The 21781-nt window shown below is 39.7% G+C and overlaps 1 protein-coding gene across 2 annotated transcripts in view; it reads left to right on the top strand.

The window, feature by feature from the left end:
- The window catches only part of AKAP13 (A kinase (PRKA) anchor protein 13), a 281731-nt gene that overhangs the window by 120189 nt on the left and 139761 nt on the right, over positions 1 to 21781 (top strand). Inside the window, exon 1 of one of the 2 annotated variants that reach the window (XM_011996450.1) lies at positions 17161 to 17982. The exons of the other annotated variant lie outside the window; for it this stretch is intronic. Coding sequence (XP_011851840.1) covers positions 17902 to 17982 — 81 coding nt within the window. The 5' untranslated portion in view covers positions 17161 to 17901. Of the gene's footprint in view, positions 1 to 17160; positions 17983 to 21781 lie in introns of those variants that run through there. 2 annotated transcript variants of the gene reach the window in all.

The following is a 21781-nucleotide window of genomic DNA, read 5'->3' as shown; positions in this document are numbered from 1 at the left end:
TGAAATCCTATCATTGAACTGTTTGTACTCTGTCTCACTCTGTCGCCTAGGCTGGAGTGCAGTGGCACAATCTCGGCCCACTGCAACCTCTGCTGCCCAGGTTCAAGGCATTCTTGTGTCTCAGTCTCCTGAGTAGCTGAGATTACAGGTGTGCGTCACCACACCCAGCTAATTTTTGTATTTTTAATAGAGATGGGATTTCTCCATGTTGGCCAGGCAGGTCTCAAACTCCTGATCTCAGGTGATCCTCCTGCCTCAGCCTCCCAAAGTGCCGTGATTACCGACATGAGCCACTGTGCCGGGTCTGGTCTATCTCATACTTTTTTTTTTTTTTTTTGAAACAGAGTCTTGCTCTGTCACCCAGACTGGAGTGCAGTGGTGCGATCTTCGCTCACTGCCACCTCCACCTCCTGGGTTCAGGTGATTCTCCTGCTTCCGCCTCCCCAGTAGCTGGTATTACAGGGGTGTACCACCACACCTGGCTAATTTTTGTATTTTTAATAGAGACAGGATTTCACCATGTTGGCCAGGCTTGTCTTGAACTCCTGACCTCGTGATCCACCCGCCGCGGCCTCCCAAAGTGCTGGGATTATAGGCGTGAGCCAACATGCCCAGCCTATCATACTTTCAATGAATCTTTTACTCATGCATAATTTTGTAAAATCCTACATTGGTCATTTGGAAAATATTTGATTCACTGAGTAATACAACTCTTCCAATTGTCGAATGTTTCATTCTACAATATCAGAAACTCAAATTTGTTAATATTACTACTAGTTTCATCAGACATGTCTTTAAGTAGTGGTTAATTGGCAAACTCACAGTGACAACTACAAGCTTTCCACAATTCTCATTTTCATTTAAAATCTGAATTTTATCATCAGCTATAAATACTGTAAGTTGTTTCCCTTGAGAAGCACATCCACTCGGTTCATTTCTAAGAAAATACCCCAAGTTCTGAACAACCATTATTTGTCACTCATTCTTTTAAGTAAAATGTTGTTTCCTGAAAAAAGCAGTTTAGCTCACCTCTTAAAATAACTGTACAAGTGATTTTTTTCAAGACAGGCATCACATCTCCATACGCAGAAGTATTTTGTGTTTGCTTCCCATTTTGTCCCACAGAATTTTAAAAAGGTGTGTACTCAGAGTATGGCAGTGAAGACTATGATGGCTCCTGATTCATTTTGGCACCAATGCCTTGGTTTGTGCTAAGGCACCATCAGTGCAGATGTCAACACAGTAAAAAGGCAAATAATATCTTACCATTACTATGAAAATAGTTTTGGTCACACAGACACCCTGAAAAAGTCTCCTCAAGGTTTTGCAGACCGCACTTTGAGAACTGCTTGGTCTAGCCCATGTTGCAGATTCTTGCTCAAAGTAAATTAAATAGCTCCTTGGTTTTTAAACTTTATGATGTGGCATACATGGACTTTACAATCTGCCTCTGAAGATTACTTGTACAGTCCCATCAGCTATACTGTTTCACCCCACAGTCCAACTGCCAGCCTCACCAAAACCCCCTTATTATTTGAAATTTATTGTTGTATTCACTGAATGTGTTCTGTGCCTGAAATGCATCTTTGGAGTTGACATGGGTACTCTTCCTTCTTTAAAGCCCTTCCCTGATGTGCAGTGTTACCTGTGGTGCTCTCTTCACACTCTCAGGCCCCCTATTGTACTCTTCTCCTTCCCCACACTGGAACAGACCCAGTGGAATTAAAATGTATCTCATGTGCACCACTACATACTGCACTGGGAGCTCTACTGCCTCCTGCCAGTGACTCTGCTTCAGCCATGTTTTCATGTACAGTGACTTGTCACATGTCTCACACATGGCAGGCATTTATAATGTCTGATGTATGTTGACTGTCTCAAAAGAAAAAGGGACACAGGAAGAACTTCAGCAAGGCTGATCTCTAGTTAGTTGACAGTTTCCTGTAAGTATTGCTTCAGTGAACTCTACAAAAGGGAATACAGTATTTACTTTATTTATTACTTTCTCTCCTTCGGGGCACTGACAATCTTAAAGAGGTCACTTTTAAAAAAAATAACTATTTCGTGTTTATGTAATAAATATATTTGAAGATTTAAGTTTTGTAAGTTGAGGTTGAAAAGCTGATTTAATCACTGTGGCAGGAGTTGCAGCTAAAAATTAGGTGAAGAATAGGAGGTCCTCTTTGATAACCCATTAAAATGAGTATTTAGGACTGAACCAAGAGGGGTGATTCATCTTTCTGTCTATGTAGAATTTGGATAATTGACTCAGTAATGAAACAGAACCGATCAAAAGCTTCTTCTTCCTCTTTTTTTTTTTTTTTTTTTTTCAAGTTGGAACCTCGCTCTGTCACCCAGGCTGGAGTACAATGGTGCAATCTCAGCTCATTGTAACCTCTGCCTCCTGAGTTCAAGCAATTCTCCTGCCTAAGCCTCCTGAGTAGCTAGGATTACAGGCACTCCCAGCTAATTTTTGTATTTTTAGTAGAGATGAGGTTTCACCATGTTGGTCAGGCTGGTCTTGAACTCCTGACCTCAGGTGATCCACCCACCTTGGCCTCCCAAAATACTGGGATTACAGGCGTGAACCGCTGCACCTGGCCTTCAAAAGCTTCCTCACAATGAGAGTTAGAGTCATAGAGCCATTAGAATTCAAACCCAGGAAAACCTTACTTGTATGAAAGAAAGATTAGGAAGTTCTTCTTAACAATAAACCATATGCTAAGCTCTTTTGAGTACTACTGATGTTTACTGTAACATCTTCATAGGGCAGTCAGAAGAGAGATGTTAATAATCTATAGATGGCTAGTTGGAGGGACAACTTACATGTTTCCTGCTCAGTGCTGCACTAAGAGCTCATGGGTGCCCCTGATAATAATTTATGCTCTTAATCCCCATGGATTACCTAATTTCCTAGATAAACTATTCCTGACAGTCAGTGGTTTGCAAGCTTCTGAACCATTAAACACACAGATATATCCCTTTATTTTTTGAGAAATTATTAAAATGCTTTCATGAAACTTCGTCTCAAATAATTTACCATTTTGTGGAGAGTGTATTTAAAAGTTTCACTGGGAACAATTGTAGAATATTCATATAAATTCCAGAAGGAGATATTTGCATTCTTAGAAAGAGTCTTTTGCAGGGGCATAGATGGAACTGGAAGCCATTATCCTCAGTAAACTAACACAGGAACAGAAAACCAAACACTGCATGTTCTCACTTATAAGTGGGAGCTGAACAACGAGAACACATGGACGCAGGGAGGGAAACAACACACACTGGGGCCTGTAGCGGGGTGTGGTGGGAGGTGGGAAAGCATCAGGATAAATAGCTGATGCATGCTGGGCTTAATACCTGGGTTGATGGATTGATAGGTACAGCAAACAAACATGGCACATGTTTACCTATGTAACAGACCTCAAAGTCATGCACATGTAGCCTGGAACTTAAAATAAAATTGTTTTAGAAAGGTTCTGATATAAGCTTATAAATAATTGTGAACAAATAAAATAATATAAAAATCAATATGTATTTAGTTAGACAAATCTCAGGGATGGATAATTTTATAGGACCCACCCAAACCTCCATTTATATTTTAAAAAAGCATGCAGTCGTCAAGCTTATCAAGTTGTGTACTTTAAATATACGTAATTTTTTGTATTTCTATCATGCCTCAATAAAGTGGATTAAAATTTTTAATTTTTAAAACAGCATTAAGGGTAGACAGAATATTCTCATTTACTGATAAATTTCTGATAGGTCTCATGTATTTATAAGGTCTAACTACTAATACCATTTGTTTGTAGTGGGCCAAGTAGATGCGCTTTTCCTTAGTGCATATCTCTGTGTCAAAAATATATGGTTTATTTTACATTTTTAAAGAAAGGAACTTCTGAATCTAGATTTTCTGCACTGGTTTGATCTACTGTTTTTTTGGGGGAGGGGGGGAGATGGAGTCTTGCTCTGTCACCCAGGCTGGAGTGTAGTGGCATGATCTTGGCTCACTGCAACCTCTGCCTCTAGGGTTCAAACAATTCTCCTGCCTCAGCCTCCTGAGTAGCTGGGGTTACAAGTACCCACCACCATGCCCAGCTGCTTTTTATATTTTTGGTAGAGACGGGGTTTCACCATGTTGGCCAGGCTAGCCTTGAACACCTGACCTTGGGTGATCCACCCGCCTCAGCCTCCCAAAGTGCTGGAATTACAGGCATGAGCCACAGCGCCCAACCTAGGTTTGATCTACCCTTGAGCGTGAGTTTCTTTACCTGAAAGATCCTTTTCAGAGATACATATTTATTTACACAGAAACCATTTGTTGAATGCCAAGAAATCCAAAGAAACAGGAGATGTCTTGTCCACGACACTTGTACAGCAGGTCCCTATGTAACTGTGATAATCGATGGATGAATGCTAACACAGTTCTAATGGAATCAGAGGCAAGATAGGCCAGTTTTTTGACTGAGGTGTTTGGTGGAGGCATCATGGGGGTGACTACAGTTGAAGAGATCTTAAAGACTTTTCTGGTTTTGCCTAGACTGGGAAGAACATCATGGCAGGGTCAAGGACATGGAGGCAGCCAGGTGTAAAATAATCTGAGAACAGTAAGTTGACTTGTGTGACTGAAGTAGAAGAATCTTGCAAGGAAAGGTGAGAGAAAAGGCCAGAGAAGTGGTCACGGTGCTAGGCTTCTTTCCCAGGGTCACCTCTCAGAGCTGGATGCTCTTTACCCCAGTGGGTCACACTGGTATTTCAGCCTTCAGGGTGGGGATTGTTTCGGAGACATTTTCAGTTCAATCCAAATTAGGCACTTGGGGATTGGCCAGGAAAAATCTATAAATATCTATCTTTTCTTCTTTCCCTTTGCCTCAGATGAAGAGGCTTTTCTCTTTTTTTCTTTTTTTTTTTTTTTTGAGACTTAACTCTTCGATCTGTGTTCCTAGTTCTATCTTGGCTTTTAAAGAAGTACTTCTTTGTAAAACAGCTTCAGATACTCAGTAGTTCCTTTATTCTTAGTTTTTGAGGTAGCTCCCTACCTTCTCCAGTTATCAGAGAATCAGAAAACTTCGCTTTTCCTTCTGCTTTCCTGTGTCATGGTACAAAATAGATCCAGAGGGGATATGGCAGTCTGACTGAAAGCAAAAGTGTTTTGTTCTTTCAATTCTGACTTGAGTAAAAATTTACCATAGTTACTTGGTTTTATTTTATATGTACCCTTGTAGGCTGACTTAAATACCTCCTTTAAAAAAATAAGACAAAAATGTAACATATATTAATTCATTTATTGTTCTTAACTTTTTTTTTTTTTTTTTTTTTTTGAGGCGGAGTCTCGCTCTGTCACCCAGGCTGGAGTGCAGTGGCCGGATCTCAGCTCACTGCAAGCTCCGCCTCCCGGGTTCACGCCATTCTCCGGCCTCAGCCTCCCGAGTAGCTGGGACTAGAGGCGCCCGCCACCTCGCCCGGCTAGTTTTTTGTATTTCTTAATAGAGACGGGGTTTCACCGTGTTAGCCAAGATGGTCTCGATCTCCTGACCTCGTGATTCGCCCATCTCCGCCTCCCAAAGTGCTGGGATTACAGGCTTGAGCCACCGCGCCCGGCTAACTTTTTTTTTAATAGGCGAGAAACTGAGGAACAGAAAGTTTCTATGAGTTGTTTAAGGCAGTCTTGCTCCAGAGTTCATGCTTTTAACCACGATGCTAGCTTAATAGAGTCATTAAGCTACTCATTTGTCCCTTTATTTCCTTTGATGCTTCCTGTATGAGACATCTCTGCTAGTATGTATTTAAGTAAAGGAGCATTCTCCACTCTTTAAACATATTTTTGTGATAACCCTTCCAAAGCAAATGTTTACAGTGTAATCTAAGGTAAACAAAGTTACATTGTACTTCCTTAAAAATTTCCAGAACATTAAATTATCTGTTCTCGTTAAGTAAAATTCTCAAAATGCAAGCTCCAAATAATAGTCTCTGAATGAATAGAAGCAAGTTTATTGCTTTGAGTATGAGTGAATGCCAAAATTAACCTGGCAGTAGTGTTGGCAAATAGGCTTTTTCATAAAGGACTTCTCTCTTTTCCCCTTTGCTTTGTTTTTTTGGACAATTGATAAAAAGAGCAAGTTGTACCTCTGCATTTTTTGGAGAGCATGACTGTACAATGGTGTATATTTGCCTGGAGGGATGAGGGAAGTCTTCCATGGGAAGCTGAATCATTTTTGGGCTTGTCTGACTGTGTTGACTATGCTAGAGCTATTCTTTTTGCAGTGAAGAGAAAAATAAGAAGAAGAAGTCAAGTAATTTCCTAAAGTAGTACATTTTTATTTTATGTGGGATTCATATTTTCCTTGGGTTGTGGTTATTTTGAGCAGGAGTTTTTGTGTCTGGCCAGGACTTGTATTCTTCTAATAGAGAAACTACTTCAGACAAAATTATTTTCTCTCCTTATTTAATAACTAAATTTGGTCAGCCATTGGAAGTCTTAGGGTTGTGATTTTGGTGGTAAACAAAGACATTATTATTTATTCATCCCACTTTGGATGTCTCATACCTTTTTTGGCACTCTGGAGAAATTTGAGAAATGGCATTTGCCTTTAAGGCAATTATTATTTGGTTAGAATCAGACCAACATGCAGTAGCAATGAACAATACAGGGCAGGACACTATAGAGTCAGCAAGGCAGAGTCTAAGCCCCATAGTGGTTCAAAGGAGAGCATTATAAGGAGGGTTAGAGTAGGTAGAGAGAGCTGAATTGGGAAAGTAGAATTAAAGGATGAACTTTGACTAAGGTGGATAGGCAAGAGAGGGAATTGCAGAAACCATGATTGTTTTAAGAGCCAGGGGCATTGAAGTGGGAAGAACCACATCCTGATTGTGGAACCTTGAGACACAATTAGGCTTTATCTTGAAGAACAATAGAAAATGAGATTGGATAAGGGTCGTGGAGCAGTCTGAAATCCAGACAAGGGAGATTAGACTGGATGAAGCTAAAGACTTTTTTACTGCCTTTCTGAATGACAGCGTAAGTCATATCACTTCTTTGTTCAAACAAACATCTTCACTGGCTCCCTGTTGCCCCTGAATAGAGTCTTAAACTCTTTAGCATAACAGCAAATGCTTTTTTCATTTTTAATTGACACATAGTTGAACGTATTTATGGAGTACAGTGTGATATTTTGGTACATGTGTACAATGTGTAATGATCAAATTAGGATAATTAGCATATCAGTCACCTCAAACATTAATTATTTCTTAATGGTGAAAACATTCAAAATCCTCTCTTCCAGCTACTTTGAAATATACAATATATTATTGCTAACTATAGTCACCCTTGGATGTGATGGAACACTACATTTTTTCCTCCTATGACTCTTTACCCATTGACCAACCTCTCCCCATTTTCTTTTCCCCATCCTTGTCCCAGCCTCTAGTAACCACTATTGTACTCTTTATTTCTGTGAAATCAACTTATTTAGATTCCACATTATCAGTGAGATCTTATGGTGGTTGTCTTTCTGTGCCTGGTTTATTTCATTTAACATAATGTCCTCCAGGCTTATCCATCTTGCCATTAATAACAGGATTTTGTTATTTTTTATAGCTGAATAGTATTCTGTTGTGTGTATGTACCACATTTTCTTTATCCATTCACTGTCGATGGACACTTAGCTTGGTTCCATATCTTAGCTATTGTGAACAGTATACTGAACATAAGAGTGAATACTGATTTCGTGTCCTTTGGATATATACCCAGTAGTGGGATTGCTAGATCATATGGTAGTTTTCTTTTTACATCATCTGTTTGTATAACTTATGCTGTTAATGCTTTTCCTAGCTGATGTCATAGCAGTCCCTTGCATGAATCTGATGCACGTAACCAGACATCGTGCTATTCCTCTGTCATACCTGGCATTCATTAACAGCTTTACCCTCACTCACACTCTTCATATACAATGCCCACCTCCTCTCTTCCATTTTCCTTCCATTTATTTTAAAACAGCATCTTTTCTTTCTTATCACTTCAGCCAGGGATTGTCTTCCTTTTGCTGAAATTCTGCTTTTCATCTGTACTGACTACCCAAACTGTCTTGTGTTTGTGTTTCGTACAGTTGCTCCTGCTATATTTTCTTTGAGGACTCAAAAATGTCTTACGTATTTGTGTATCTCTCATAACACCTTACAGGGCAACTCGCCTACAGCAGACACTTAAGTATTTGCTGAATGGGTAAATAAATTTGGCTAATATTCATTAGTTTGCTACTAATTTTGGTTTCTATGGCAGGATCTCTTTGACACAATTAAAAAAATACAAAAGGATAGTCGTGATCATGGAACTCACTTCTTGTTAACGATCCCTTTTTCTCTGTCAGTGTTTTGTTTACTTCTTAAAGTTCTTAACAATCTAAAGTATTTATTGTTGGGTTAGAAATCTTACAGCAGTCATTATATAAGGATTCACTTAAGGCACTTTCTCTAAAGGAAAAAAATGTCTTAAGAGAACACTCTGAAGAGTTGAGTATGTAGATAGAACTTAAGGGCCGGGCGTGGTGGCTCAGGCCTGTAATCCCAGCACTTTGGGAGGCTGAGGTGGGTGCATCACCTGAGGTCAGGAGTTCAAGACCAGCCTGGCTAACATGGTGAGACTCCCCCGTCTCTACTAAAAATAAAAAAATTAGCCGGGCATGATGGCAAGCACTTGTAATCCTGCTACTTGGGAGGCTGAGGCAGGAGAATCACTAGAACCCGGGAGGCAGAGGTTGCAGTGAGTCAACATCGTGCCACTGCACTCCAGCCTGGGCAACAAGAGCGAAACTCCATCCTCCCACTCCCCTCCCCCCAAAAACCTTAAGTTTTCCCCTGTGAAATAGTAGACTATTTAAATCCAGTTTTCATCAGTCTACAGCTACACCAGAACTACCCTCACCAAGATGTACGAAATATTTGCCTAGCAAAATCCAAATCTTGTATTTGCGTGAGATTTTTATAGCATTTCACACTGTTTACTATCCTTTCTTTGAAATACTTTCTCCATTTAGTTTCCTTGATGTCACCTCTGTGTGTTAATTCCCAAATCTGAATGCCCAACCCCAGCCATTCCCCTGACTTCCAGTCACACACTTTCAACTGCTTACCATGGCTCTGCTGAGATATCTCTGAGATACTGTGTCTCAGATTCACTGTGTCTAAAAGTGAATTCATCATCTAATCTTTCCCTGCCACCTACTGCTGCATTCTGCCCTTTACCTAGTTGTTCAGGACAGAAACCTAGTCCATCATCACACTTCTTTTCCTTCCTGCTCCCACCCCAATGCCCAATATCCTGTTAATGTTAAATATTTTTGGACTTTCGGTTTCTTTTCTTGATCTCTGCTTTCAGACCTGAGTTCACGCTACCATCATTTCTCATCTGACTTCTTTAACAGCTTTCTAACTCATCTGTCTCTAGGCTTGCTCCCTCCTGTCCTGTGAGCGTATTCCAGAAAAAATATTTTTGAAATACAGATGCGATCATGCCTTTCCCTTGCTAACAATTCTTCGATCGCTTTTCCTATTGTAGTGACAATATACTTGTGAACACAAGTAACATGTTCAGCTGGGGCTGGCCTCATCCTTTGTCTCTGTGCTCTTTCTTCCTTCTGGGCCTTATCATGCAGTCTTCTGCCTGAACTTAGACACCAGTCAATCTCTCTGGCTTTCCTTCCCTGCCTCCGTGCAGCACCATCCACACATATACACCCTTTGCCTGGTTAATTCCTATTAAGTCTTCCATCATGTCTCAGATTAGTAACATACTCTAAGGGCCAGTCTCCGTACAGCACCATCCACACATACACACCCTTTGCCTGGTTAATTCCTATTAAGTCTTCCATCAAGTCTCAGATTAGTAACATACTCTAAGGGCCAGTCTCAAACATGATTATAATTATTTAATGTCCATTTTGTGCACTGCCATATCCTCAATGCCAAACGTACATGTTTAATAAATATTTGTCTAATGATTTAACTTTATTGAAAAGCTTATTGAAGATTTAGGACAGTGATGTGGAGTTGTACTCTACAGTCCCAATAATGTCACAGATTTTCCATGTGAAATTTCCTGGTGGTTGTTGAAATTGTTAGTTACTCAATTTGCCATGTTTAGTATTCTTGGCACTCCAGGTTTAAAAATTCTAATGTATCTTGAAAACATGTTTAGAAAAATTTGACAATACATAAAACATTTATTATGCTTTGAATAGGTGCAATTTATTATATGTAAATTATACTTCAGTAAACCTGTTTAAAAATTAACTGATAATAAATACTTTCAAGGTCTAGATTACCATCTGAAATAGGTTTTTTTTTTTTAACCAGTGGTTTTGTCTGAATCACATATGCATTTTGCGCTTGTATATATACCAACTATTTGGGTGGGAAAAATTGCGTAAGGTTGTGAATTCATTTGAATTGACTATTTGGTGGTATAGTTAGCATGTTTAAGTAGGTCAGGCGTAGTGACTCACACCTGTAAATTCCAGCAGTTTGGGAGGCCAAGGCAGGTGGATCATTTGAGGTCAGGACTTTAAGACCAGCCAGGCCAACATGGTGAAACCCTGTCTCTACTAAAAATACAAATGTTAGCTGAGTGATAATGACACGTGCCTGTAATCTCCAGCTACTCAGGAGGCTGAGGCAGGAGAATCGCTTGAGCCTGGGAGGCTAAGGTTGTGGTGAGCCAAGATTGTACCACTGCATTCCAGTCTGGGCAACAGAGTGAGACTCTGTCTCCAAAAAAAAAAAAAAGGAAAGTAAATGTGAAGAGAACATATTCTTCTTACCTTAATGCCTTAAAAGGGATGCTATGATTTATAGTAATTTTACTCAAAAATTTGCACTTAGGGGCTTTATGAAATTGGTAAAATTTCTACATGTGAGAAGAAGTTCTTGTGTCATTGTACTATTATGAAGTAGCTTTTGTTTTTGTTCTTATTTGTCAGTGCTGGGCTGTCTTATGTTCTTGTGGTCATGCTAAAAAGAAATGCTGCTAGAAGTTTCAAAACTATAAGTAAATATGGCTTATAGTTTTATCCAATACAACAGTCTTTAGGATCTGGTTTTAAATAGACAGTATAAATGGTTATCAAACAGTACACTGCATGAGTAGTGTCTCATTTCCCTTTTGGGTGACATTATTTGACAGGTTGAATAGGAGAATGCCATACATTAGTATGTATTAATTTCAGGAAGAAGTTTTATGAATTACTCTCTATTGTATAGAAGATGGAGGAATGGGACTCAGAATTCAGTTGGCTTTGTAGCTGATAGACCAGCATTTTACTTAATCTTAGGAGTGGTGGGGCTGGGTGTGGTGGCTCATGCCTATAATCCTGGCACTTTGGGACACCAAGGCGGGTGGATCACGAGGTCAGGAGATCGAGACCGTCCTGGCTAACATGATGAAACCCTGTCTCTACTAAAAATATAGAAAATTAGCCAGGCGCAGTGGCGGGCACCTGTAGTCCCAGCTGCTCAGGAGGCTGAGGCAGGAGAATGGCATGAATGTATTAGGAGTGCTAATTGATGGACAGATATCCTACCAGGGGAGGCTTTTAGTGATATAATTCTGGGTTCCATCATTAGCCTTGCTCTTCAGAGTTTGGAGAAACAGCTGTTATTTCAGTGATGGAATTTAGATTCACTATGCTCTCTTTAGGCTAAAATGGTAACTTTAAAGCAAATGAGAATTCATTTGAGAGAATATATTTATACAGAAAGCTATACAGTAGGTTTTAAAATAAAATCACAAGATTATAGTTTAAAGGAGACCTGATGCTGTAAGTCACTCTGAAAGAAAATATATGGGAAGTAAGTTTATTTCACAATAAGCTTATCCTTCTAGTGGTGTGGTATGTGTGTCAAGAAAACCAATTTGATCTTAGTCATCCCAGTGTGCACTATGTCAGAGGATTTTGTTTGTGGCATCCACATCACAAGAAATACACTAACTGGAGAGCACTCAGGTACTCTGTTGTCTGAGGAACCGTTGTGGGAATCATGGTTCGAAAGAGAAGCCTGAAGAAGATGGTGAGGCACGATAGCCATCTTTAAATGTCTGAAATGCTGCCAAAAGAAATAGCCAGTGTTTGCTCCAAAGAAAAAAGCCAGATCAGTGTATCTCTTCGTTTTAAGGAAGACTTGGGTAGCAATTGTCAATATCCAGAGATCTTTTACTCTGTGTGTTTGGTTTGTTCTTTCAGATTTTTGTAAGATATTACTATAGTGAGAAACTTTTTGAAAGTGGAATGTCAAATATTGAAATGTTGGCAGAAAAGCTGAGTTCATTTAATGTAAAATTAAGAATCACTTGGAATTTTTATTTTTTAAAAAAAACATCTTTTTCTGTGCTTTAGCATTTATGTAAAAATCAAATGTAGGAATATTGATAATGAGCAATGAATCCCAAGTTTTCTTTCCTCAGATACTAACTTTTTTCTGTTATAGTTTCATTTCTTGGGGGATTTATCAAGTGGCAAAATAAGATGTAGTGGAAAGACTGATTTACGGAACTGAGTTTAAAGCAAGCCTGTTTTATTAGCTGTGTGATGTTATATAACTGATTTAAACTCTGAGTGCTACTTTTCCTCATCTGTAGACAGTAAAATTTCACCTTATAGCTTTTTATGTGGAATAAATGAAATTGTACCTGTGGAAGCACCTGGCAAACAGGAGGTATTCATTAAATGTTGTAGTTAATAGATCTTGCTCCAAAAGACCTGTCCTCGAGATTAAACTGTCCTGTCACTGTTTTCCCAACTGAAATTTTGATTCTGCCATCTCCCTTTCTTCCTTCCTCCTGCCTTTTATTTCATAAAGCTGTTGGTAATTTTAGTACAATTTAACATTTGTGTGTATGATACATGAGACCTTGTTCCTGTAAAGAGCACAAGTTTATGAAGATACTTTTTTCTTATATTCTTCCATATTATTTTGTTATTTTAATTGTTGCTATTATTGTCAGTTTGCTGCCGCCAGTTAATTTGTCTTAAGATTTCTTCTTGTAAAGACAGTAAAGGGTTAAGGAAAGGAGCTGTTGGCTACTGCTTGCTACTAATTTGAAAAGAAATGCTAGTTATGGCCTTCTAGGTCTCTCCTTCTCCTTTACCCTTTTACTGTCTGGTAACCTTCAAATCTGTGTGTCAGCGAAGGCTAGGAGGGAACAGTAGAACTGCTTCACCTGGAGCCATAGCACCTAGCACCTAAACACCTGCACTGAAATTTACAAGGAAAGCCTAATTGGAGACAATGCCTTTGCAGCCGTTGTAAATTATTTTCTTCTTTCACCTGTGAAATATTCATTCCTCTTATTTGAAGCAGTCTATTATCTAAGCAAACAGGAGTTGCTCAAGTGGAGGCTAAATGTTTTATCTATATTCTAATACATTTTACCACCAACATATGTGTAACTCTGGATGACTCACTATATTTAAGTTTAGATTAATGAAAATTGTTGACTGTGGTAAACTTTTCCTTCCCATTTCACGTGAAGAACAAGGTAGAAAGTGTCATTATGCAGGAATAATGTTTTCTGCAAGTTTTAAGAGAATGTCTCAATTCCCTTTTCTTTCTCCTCTGAAACTACCGTATCCTATGAACTATATGGCAGGCAATAACTTCCTAATCTCAGACTGGCACTATATAATATTAGAGCAAGAAGGATCTTCAGATATGACCTAGCATCAAATCTCTCTCATTTTTCCATTCTGGAAATCTTGGTCCAGAGGGTCAAACTAATATCTCCCAAGTTGCTCAGTGAGATAATGGCACACCTAGGAAGACAAAGAACCCTTGATTTTCACTTAGTACCTTGTGTTCTCTGCAGAGAGTAAAATTGATCATTGGTGAGTCATTAACCAGTGTCCAGTCACATGCTGCTACTTTATGTTCACTTTGGGCTTTCAGGAAAAAATAGTAGCAGAAGATGAGCCCCACCCGTATCCCCACACCCCCACAAAAATATTCACTGACCTTTGGTGTTCTGTTTGGGTCTTCAGCATCCCCCACTAGATGGTGTCCTAATTCAGAAACTTTGCTATGAGACTCCACACGGGCTTCTGCCCTAACTGGAACTAAAGCAGCCACAGTGTTGACCCATAAGAATGCTTAAACAATTTGGTAAGGTGCTAGATCTTGTAGTTAAGTAAATCAAATGAAAATTTAATTCATGAACACAAATGCTATAGCTAAATTAAGATGTATAAAGTATTTTTATATTTCATTTTCTGGAATCTTTAAGAATTGCATGTTGGGCCTGTGGCATGAGACAGACTAAAAGCACCGGTTGTTTTTAAAGAATCTGGTACCCTTTGTGTGGATAGAGGGCAGGACGGAGGCTGCAGAGAGAAAGGAGAGATAATTAATACTGTAAGTAACTACTGTTAAGTAGTATGGCTGTAAATAATAAAATATTTTACTACAGGTTCCCCAAATTAAAGGAAAAGGGAAATAAATTCAGAACTCCCTTTAAATTTGTAACTCTCAGCTCTGGTTTAGATATGAAATGATTGGTTGCTGTATTTCAAAATCCTAGCAGAATTACTGTTCACTGGTTCCAGATGTTTTTGATAAAAACTTGGAATTGTCACATCAACTGCAAAAGCACAAGACTGCAGATTCTGTCTTCTGTTGGGGAGTGCTGAGCAGATCCAGAGGGGAAAGCAACACAGACTCTTTTCTCCACCCAGAGCATTTATTTCCCACCCAGGGTATTTGTTGTCCTCCAAGAAGGAGCAGAATATGTAAAGAATTGTCCTTTTAATATGCAGAAAGAGCAGGAAATCTAGCTTTCCAGCCTGTGGCACAAATCCAGAAGTTAGAAATAAAAAGGTTAGTTCTATATGTCTCAAACAGTAATCTAGGCTCTTTCAGAAAATTATATTATTTTGAAACAATTTTCCCTCTCCTATAAACTTCCTGAAGACAGACACCTTGTTACCTATTTCTTTTGCTTGCCTCCACTAGGAGTCACAAAATATCTGTTAGATTGATACAGATTATCTGCATGTAAGTCACTGGACAGGGTTAGGGTAGAAAAGCTTTTTTTTTTTTTTTTTTTTTTTGAGAGAGAGTCTCCCTCTTTTGCTAGGCTGGAGTACAGTGGCGCGATCTTGGCTCACTGCAACCTCCGCCTCTCCAGGTTCAAACGATTCTCCTGCCTCAGCCTCTCGAGTAGTTGAGACTACAGGCATATGACACCATGCCCGACTAATTTTTGTATTTTTAGTAGAGACAGGGTTTCACCATGTTGGCCAGGATCTCGATCTCTTCACCTCATGATCCGCCTGCCTCGGCCTCCCAAAGTGTTGGGATTACAGGCATGAGCCACTGCGCCGGGCCGGTAGGAAGGTTTTAATGGTGATTTAAACCATCTCTGATCCCTAGAGAGACATGCCTGGGAATCTTGGAAGCAGGAATCATTTGATTCTAATTAAAACAGAAGGGCGTGGCAGTGAGGAACAAACCATATTTCGGACAGAAGGGAGGCAGCTCTGTGTTCAAAAAAAGAAGCAGGGCGAGTTCTACATTCTAGCTTGGTGAAAGCTTTTACAGAAAAGATAATAAACTATCAGTTTATCTATACATTCAAGCCTAAAGGCTCTTTCTATCTGTGCCCTAGACCACATAGTTTGGAAGTATTTGTAAATCTCTGGTCAGGTTCTCATGCTTTTGATAAGCCAGAGCAAGAATTTTATTTACAACTTTTAAATCTCTGTCAAATTGTCTTGTTTCTACTGTTTTCTAGTCTCATTTGTAATGAAAAGCAACATCTGTTTCACTGCACATGTTGGTACCACCAAGAACCAAGGCTCACTGGTGGCATGAGAAGGGGAGGGGTTGTCCACCTTCATTCCTCAGATGAACCAGTGAGGAATAGGGAGATAAAACCTTATGGCTTTTATTTCGGATTAAAGCCTGTAGCTGTGGTGTATTAACAGAAAGTTGAGGAAAATGTTTGCACTCTTCTTAGCAGGGTTTGCTGTTTCCCTCCTTTAAGCTGGTCAGCGACTTGAATACCTGGCCTGAGGACACGGCTGATCTATACCCTTTTTCTATACCTGAAAAACCTTTTCACCAACTTTGTTTGCAATGTCAACAGAAATGTAGGTGTTAAATCTCTCCTCTCCTCTTCTGTTGTGGTTATTTGAGCCCCTGCTTTCACAGCCTAGCTAAGGACTACTCTGGCCAACTCAAGGAAAATGTCAGCAGCTCCTAGAAAGAGAAATCTTTTTTTTTTTTTTTAAATCCCTTTTTCTTTTGTTTCTTCACTCCTTTCTGCTTTTTGCTCCCCTCAGTTCCTCATCCTTTTCCCTCCCAAATCGTTTATGATCCAAGTAAGAGAGTGTCTCAGGTGAGAGAATGCATTCTGAAGTAAGTCGGTCCCTGAGAATGTTAGGGTGGGGACTAGAAGGGTGTGCAATAGTAAGAAAACAGGCAAATGAAGTAGCAGACCCACATTCAAGACCCAGTTAGTGTGCATAGAAACATTGAAGGAGAAGTCTCAGCCAGACAGCTATGCTTAGTCACAACAAATATTAACATATCCAGAACTCCTTTGTTCCACTCCTTTTCCTTTTCATTTTCTTTCAGTCTAACTCCATCCTCCCTTCTCCCTCCCCCAAAATAAAGCTTAACTCTTGATAATTTTTAAACCTTATCAGACACATTTGTAGCCACGTCTTGATCCTAGAGACATAACTGCAATATTTGGCTAACATTTTTCTCATGTTAAATCATTGCCTTGCATTTGGCAGGGAGGTACAGTGTATGCTTTGGGTAGTTTCAGTTTTCTGTACCTCGGGACGAGTCCGTTGTACACACTTGTGGTGTTTAGTATAACACCCCCCTTCCTTTATTAGCATACTACTCTGACATCAAAGAACTGAGCTGCATCTTGCAGTGCCTGACAAAGCCTTTTTCATAGGGGTGGGAGGAGGAGGAGGAGGAAGAAGAAGCGGGTTGGAAAAGGAAGCCTTGTTTTTCTCTTCATCTGTAGATGAATCATGTTCCCACAACTGCAGTTGGGTTTTCAAACCTCCAAGGCTGCGGGAGCAGAGCTGAAAGGGCAAGCAGTGACGTTCCTGAGAGAGAAGGAAAAAGGGAGGAGGAGGCTGGCTAGGGAGGGAGGGAGGGAGAGAGGGAGTACTGCAGGAGTGGTCTTTTTTTTTTCCCACTTTTACTCTGCTGTCCTTAGAGATTTTCAACTTAAATCAAAACCAAGTCCCACTGCCTGGTGAGCAAGAGACAGACTCTAAAGACTTTGCTTTGAAAAGCATCTCCCAGCTTCTACTTTTTTTTCTTTAAGGAAAAGTAGATTTTCTTTGTCTTTGTTTTTGTTTTAAGCAAGAACAGAATCTAATGACTTTTTTCATGTCATCGCTTTGAAATAGCGTCGTCTTCCTTTCTTTCTCTCCCTCTTCCTGGCAAAATATATACTGGATTTTTATTGCCTTCTTGGGTTTTTTTCCCTACGTGTATCAGCCGTTATGCTTGGCCAGTTTATTCTTAATTTTTTTACGGGAGTCATTGCCAGTGATGGAAACGCTGTTTGCTTCTCTTTCAGTCAAGATCTGCACAAAGTATAGCATTAGGGGATATTTGTTGTTTATATTATGAGTTCTACAGTCATCTTTTCAGCACTCTGAAGTTACCAGCAAGTTCTCAGTCAGTTCAAGGAATTGGATTCTCCTTGATTTCTTTTTAATTCGTTGTTTTTGACCCCTTTGAGAGTTTTTATATAGAGAGTAATCGGGAAGGCAGAGATCTCCTCCACCTCACCGTGAGAAATTTGGAACTAAGGACTCGCACTGGTTCCCAAGTTAACAGTGGATATACTTCCTGCATTTTCTCTGTTCTTTCCTGCATTTGGGCAAAATGTATGAACGGCACAAGAGGCGCTACAGCCTCTGTGACATCTCCAAGGTGGACAGGACTGTGGACGTGGTGTTGCTGAAGGTAAGGGGGGGGCCGCACCTCATGCATTTTGAAGCTCTGCGGGCTGTGTTAGTGCTTTGAACCCAGTAGCCATGTCCCTGGCCCTCTTGTATTGGGAGAAAGGCTGAGAAATCTGTGTACAATGGAGGATGAGGGGTGATTGTAAGCCTCTTAAAGAAGGATCTGAACAGGAAGCAGTAGGTGCTTGGGAATCAGCATTGGACTACTTACTGTTGAGATGTAATTTTACTTGCATTAAAATGGATTCTTATGCTTGGGAGAACCTCATACTGCTGAAAATCACAGAAGGAGAAATTCACCTTCCAAGTTGCTCTATTTGGCCTTCTGTCTCTGTCACCCCTCCGCCCCCAGACTCCACCCCCATCTGCCTGGTCTCTTTCTCTGGCAGTCTTTTTCTCTGCCTCTGTCTTTTAAGTATTTCTGTCTTTTGTCTGAGTCTTTTCTGTTTTTCTGCTATGGTCTCACTCAATTCTTTAGGGGAAAGATAGGCAACATTTATTTCTTTTGGAAGGATTTCCAATAAACCTATTTATTAAGGTGGCAGAACTGACATTTTGGCTTGGTTTGACTGCTTTTCGGAGGTAGCTTCTGACTTTGTTGATAGCTGTATTTGTTTGTGTTCTCAGCATTAGTGATGTTTGGTGTCTAAGCAGGATGGGGGCGGAGACTCTGAATAGCTAATTGCTCACAGAAGGCATCCTTGAATCTAAAATTAGTAAAAACTCCTCCAGCCGGTAAGATGAGAGTCTGGGAATGTTGGACAGCTCAAAGAGCACTTTTTGGAAATTTAGCAGTTTTCTGGCAAAGGCAGGGGAAATTGGAAGTCAACCAAGCGCTTCATAGATGACGGAAAGAACCCCAGTATCTGAACTTCTGAGGCTGTATGTGGAGGTGAGGGTGATTTTAACCAAAGTGGAAATACATTGCCCTGGTCAAGGAAATAGTGGACCTATTTTATTGATTTATCTATTCAGTTTATTACTTGGGTCTTTTTGATTTTCTTTGCTCGAGTGAGGCTAAGGAATGGGCTCAGAAGGCTAGACACAAAAACCAATGAAATGCCATGTTGGGCAGGGCACTAGGTAGAGTAGTTGTGATTTGTGGTAGAGTGTTGTAAGTGTCTCTCCATAATGATTATCAGGTGGTTGACTTGCTGGGCCTCGGCTGCCAGCAGTTGGTAACTTGTTGTTTTGAAATTGTTCCAAGATAGTATTCATTTTGGGTTCTCTGAAATGTGATTTTCTCTGTGAGATCACAGTGATGTTTAAAAATTTTTGTCCTCATATGATGTATTTAGGAGCATCTCATTTTTAGGATCTTTTTGTGCATGATACCCTATGATTTGGCCTGCGGGTGGGGAGAAGGATAAAAAGAAAATCTGAGTATCACAAGAAATATTGAACTTTTAAAGTAATGCTAAAATATATAATACTTTATACTCTAGGTGGGCATGGAAAGCCTTTGCGAATGGAGCTAAATCAGTACAGGCTTATTGGCCTCAGAGTTGCTGTTTTATAGTTTTAACGAAGCACCTCCATATACGTTTCTTAATTCGAGACTTGCCAGGCAGTTACTTTTTACCCCATATTCATATGGAAAGCCCGAGGGTTTTCTTGAGCATGGTGAGGAGTATGAAGAACTTGAGTGACAAGAATGTGGTTTTTTGTTTTTCTTCCCCCGCAAACCTACAACTAATAAAGGTGTTTGTTTGTACTATCCTGCCCAATAAATAATAAAAAATTTTCAGTAGAGAAAACTTCACTTCTCAGAAAATAGTCATTAGTAAATAAACACCAGGAGTCCTGAAAACACCCTGTTTCCAGTTTAAAATGAGATGGGGACATTTGTTGTTAGTTTCTTTGCTTTGGAGATGGAGAAGACAACATCACTGAGAGCTGTAAACTTAAAGAAACCTAAGTACCTATCCCATGCGAGCCACGGGGTACAGTCTTTATCCTATTATTGCTTAAAGGTAGATAATAAATAGAGAAATTTATAGTACAAACCGTTGTAATTGATTTGCAAGAAATGAGTAGGGTGCTGTGTAGTGGGCAGAACTATTTCAGATAGAATGGTCTTTGGACAGAAGATCTTTTCGAGGTGCAGACATTTAAAAAGCTGATCTCCAGAGGATGGAAAGACATTAGCTATGCTAAGGAAGAGCTCTCTAGAAAGAATGAACAGCAAATACGTGGCCCTGAGGAAGGAAGGAGCACACAGGGCCATTGTGGTGGATGGGAGCCCCTTCAGTAGAAAGTGGGGTAGCAGGATGAGAAGGCCAGAGCCAGAGGTGGGACCTGGAAGAGCAGGGCCTTGACAGCCGTGGGGAGGATGTCTTACCTCTCAGTGTATGTGTTGAAAAGATTATTCTGGGAGTAATTGGTTAGCCTGCCGTTATGATAGCACAGGCAGAATAAGAGGGTTTTGTGGTCTGAAGTGGGAAGAAGTGAATGGATATGAGACACAGGCATTTAATGTTTACATTCCTACTCTTTGTCTCATTTTACGTATGGGAAAACAGATTTGTGTAGTTAATAACTTTCCCAGTGCCTCACATGTCGTATGTAATTGATAATTACATATGAGTGCAGTCCCAGGTTGGACTGTTTCAAAGTCCATGTTTTTCTTGCTATCCTAGACCTCTTTTTTGAGTCGATCAATTCTTTTTATTACATGAATATATATATTAGCTTTTATTGATATATACATATGTGTTCTTTTTCTATCTTAGACTTTTGGTCTCTTCTTTCTCAGTGCAGGAATTCCTTCTACAATACTTAGGACAGGTACACCATGGCATATAAGTTCATTTTGTCCCATGATTTTTAGCAAAGTTTTCTCACAATTCTAAAAAACCATTTGGTAGGGTTCTTCAATTCTTTCTACAAAATTATTTCGAATTTCAGTATTTTCTATTAGTGTTTTAAAAAAATAGTTATGTTGGGTGCCACATAAATTCTCAAGCCGTCATGTACATGTTCTCCACTTTTATCTATGGAAGTTTGCTTTTTTGTACTAAGGAGTCTGTCACTTTTATCTGTTCATTAATACTATCTAAACACTCAAAACGTTTGTTGGTTAAATGAATTTATCTTTGTAAGTATGGATTCATAAGCATCATGTTATATAAATTGTGTTTAACAGATGAGATGAAATGTGGCAGTAATTACAGAGTTTAAATTGTGAGCCTGTCACTTTGGTATTCCACATTTACAACTCCAGTCCCTCCCATTGGCATCCTAATAATTCACTGTAGATTAGCTTCAACGTTCTCATTCTGTGTTACGTACCCACACTTTCTTTGGCTTCTTCTGCATTCTGCCCTGATTCCTTTGTTAGTTCTGCATAGTTTCATGGTAGCTTTTCTGTATCAAGACCTTCTTGTAAGATTTCGCTGAGGCTGGATATGCTAGTGTTGTCCTCACATCAGCTCTTCTGTCCCATCATCAACCCCCAACACCTCTGAAATATTACCCCTATTCTGAACTTTTTCTAAGTAATAAAACCTAAGTTGATAGTATTCCTTGGTCACCCACTCGTCTGTTCCCCAGCGTAATATACACATACCCATTCCTGTTCCTCTGTATATGACATTCCCCCATTTCTCCTTTCCTTGATGCATGCATGACTTCTGACTCTTACAGTATGTGGTTGGTAACTATGAATCTATGCTAAAAATGGGGTATGAAAGAATTGTAATTGTTGGCATGGGCCCTTTGGTACCAACATGCCCATTTTTCTTAGCATCCTTCAAAAAGCTAGTGTTGACTTCGGAAGTTGGTGACTGATGGGAGCTTTC

The sequence above is a fragment of the Mandrillus leucophaeus genome, unplaced genomic scaffold, assembly GCF_000951045.1.
Source record: "Mandrillus leucophaeus isolate KB7577 unplaced genomic scaffold, Mleu.le_1.0 Scaffold514, whole genome shotgun sequence".
Classification (NCBI taxonomy): Eukaryota; Metazoa; Chordata; class Mammalia; order Primates; family Cercopithecidae; genus Mandrillus; species Mandrillus leucophaeus.
Note: the sequence above shows the minus strand (reverse complement) of the source record. Positions and strands in the feature narration are given on the sequence as shown.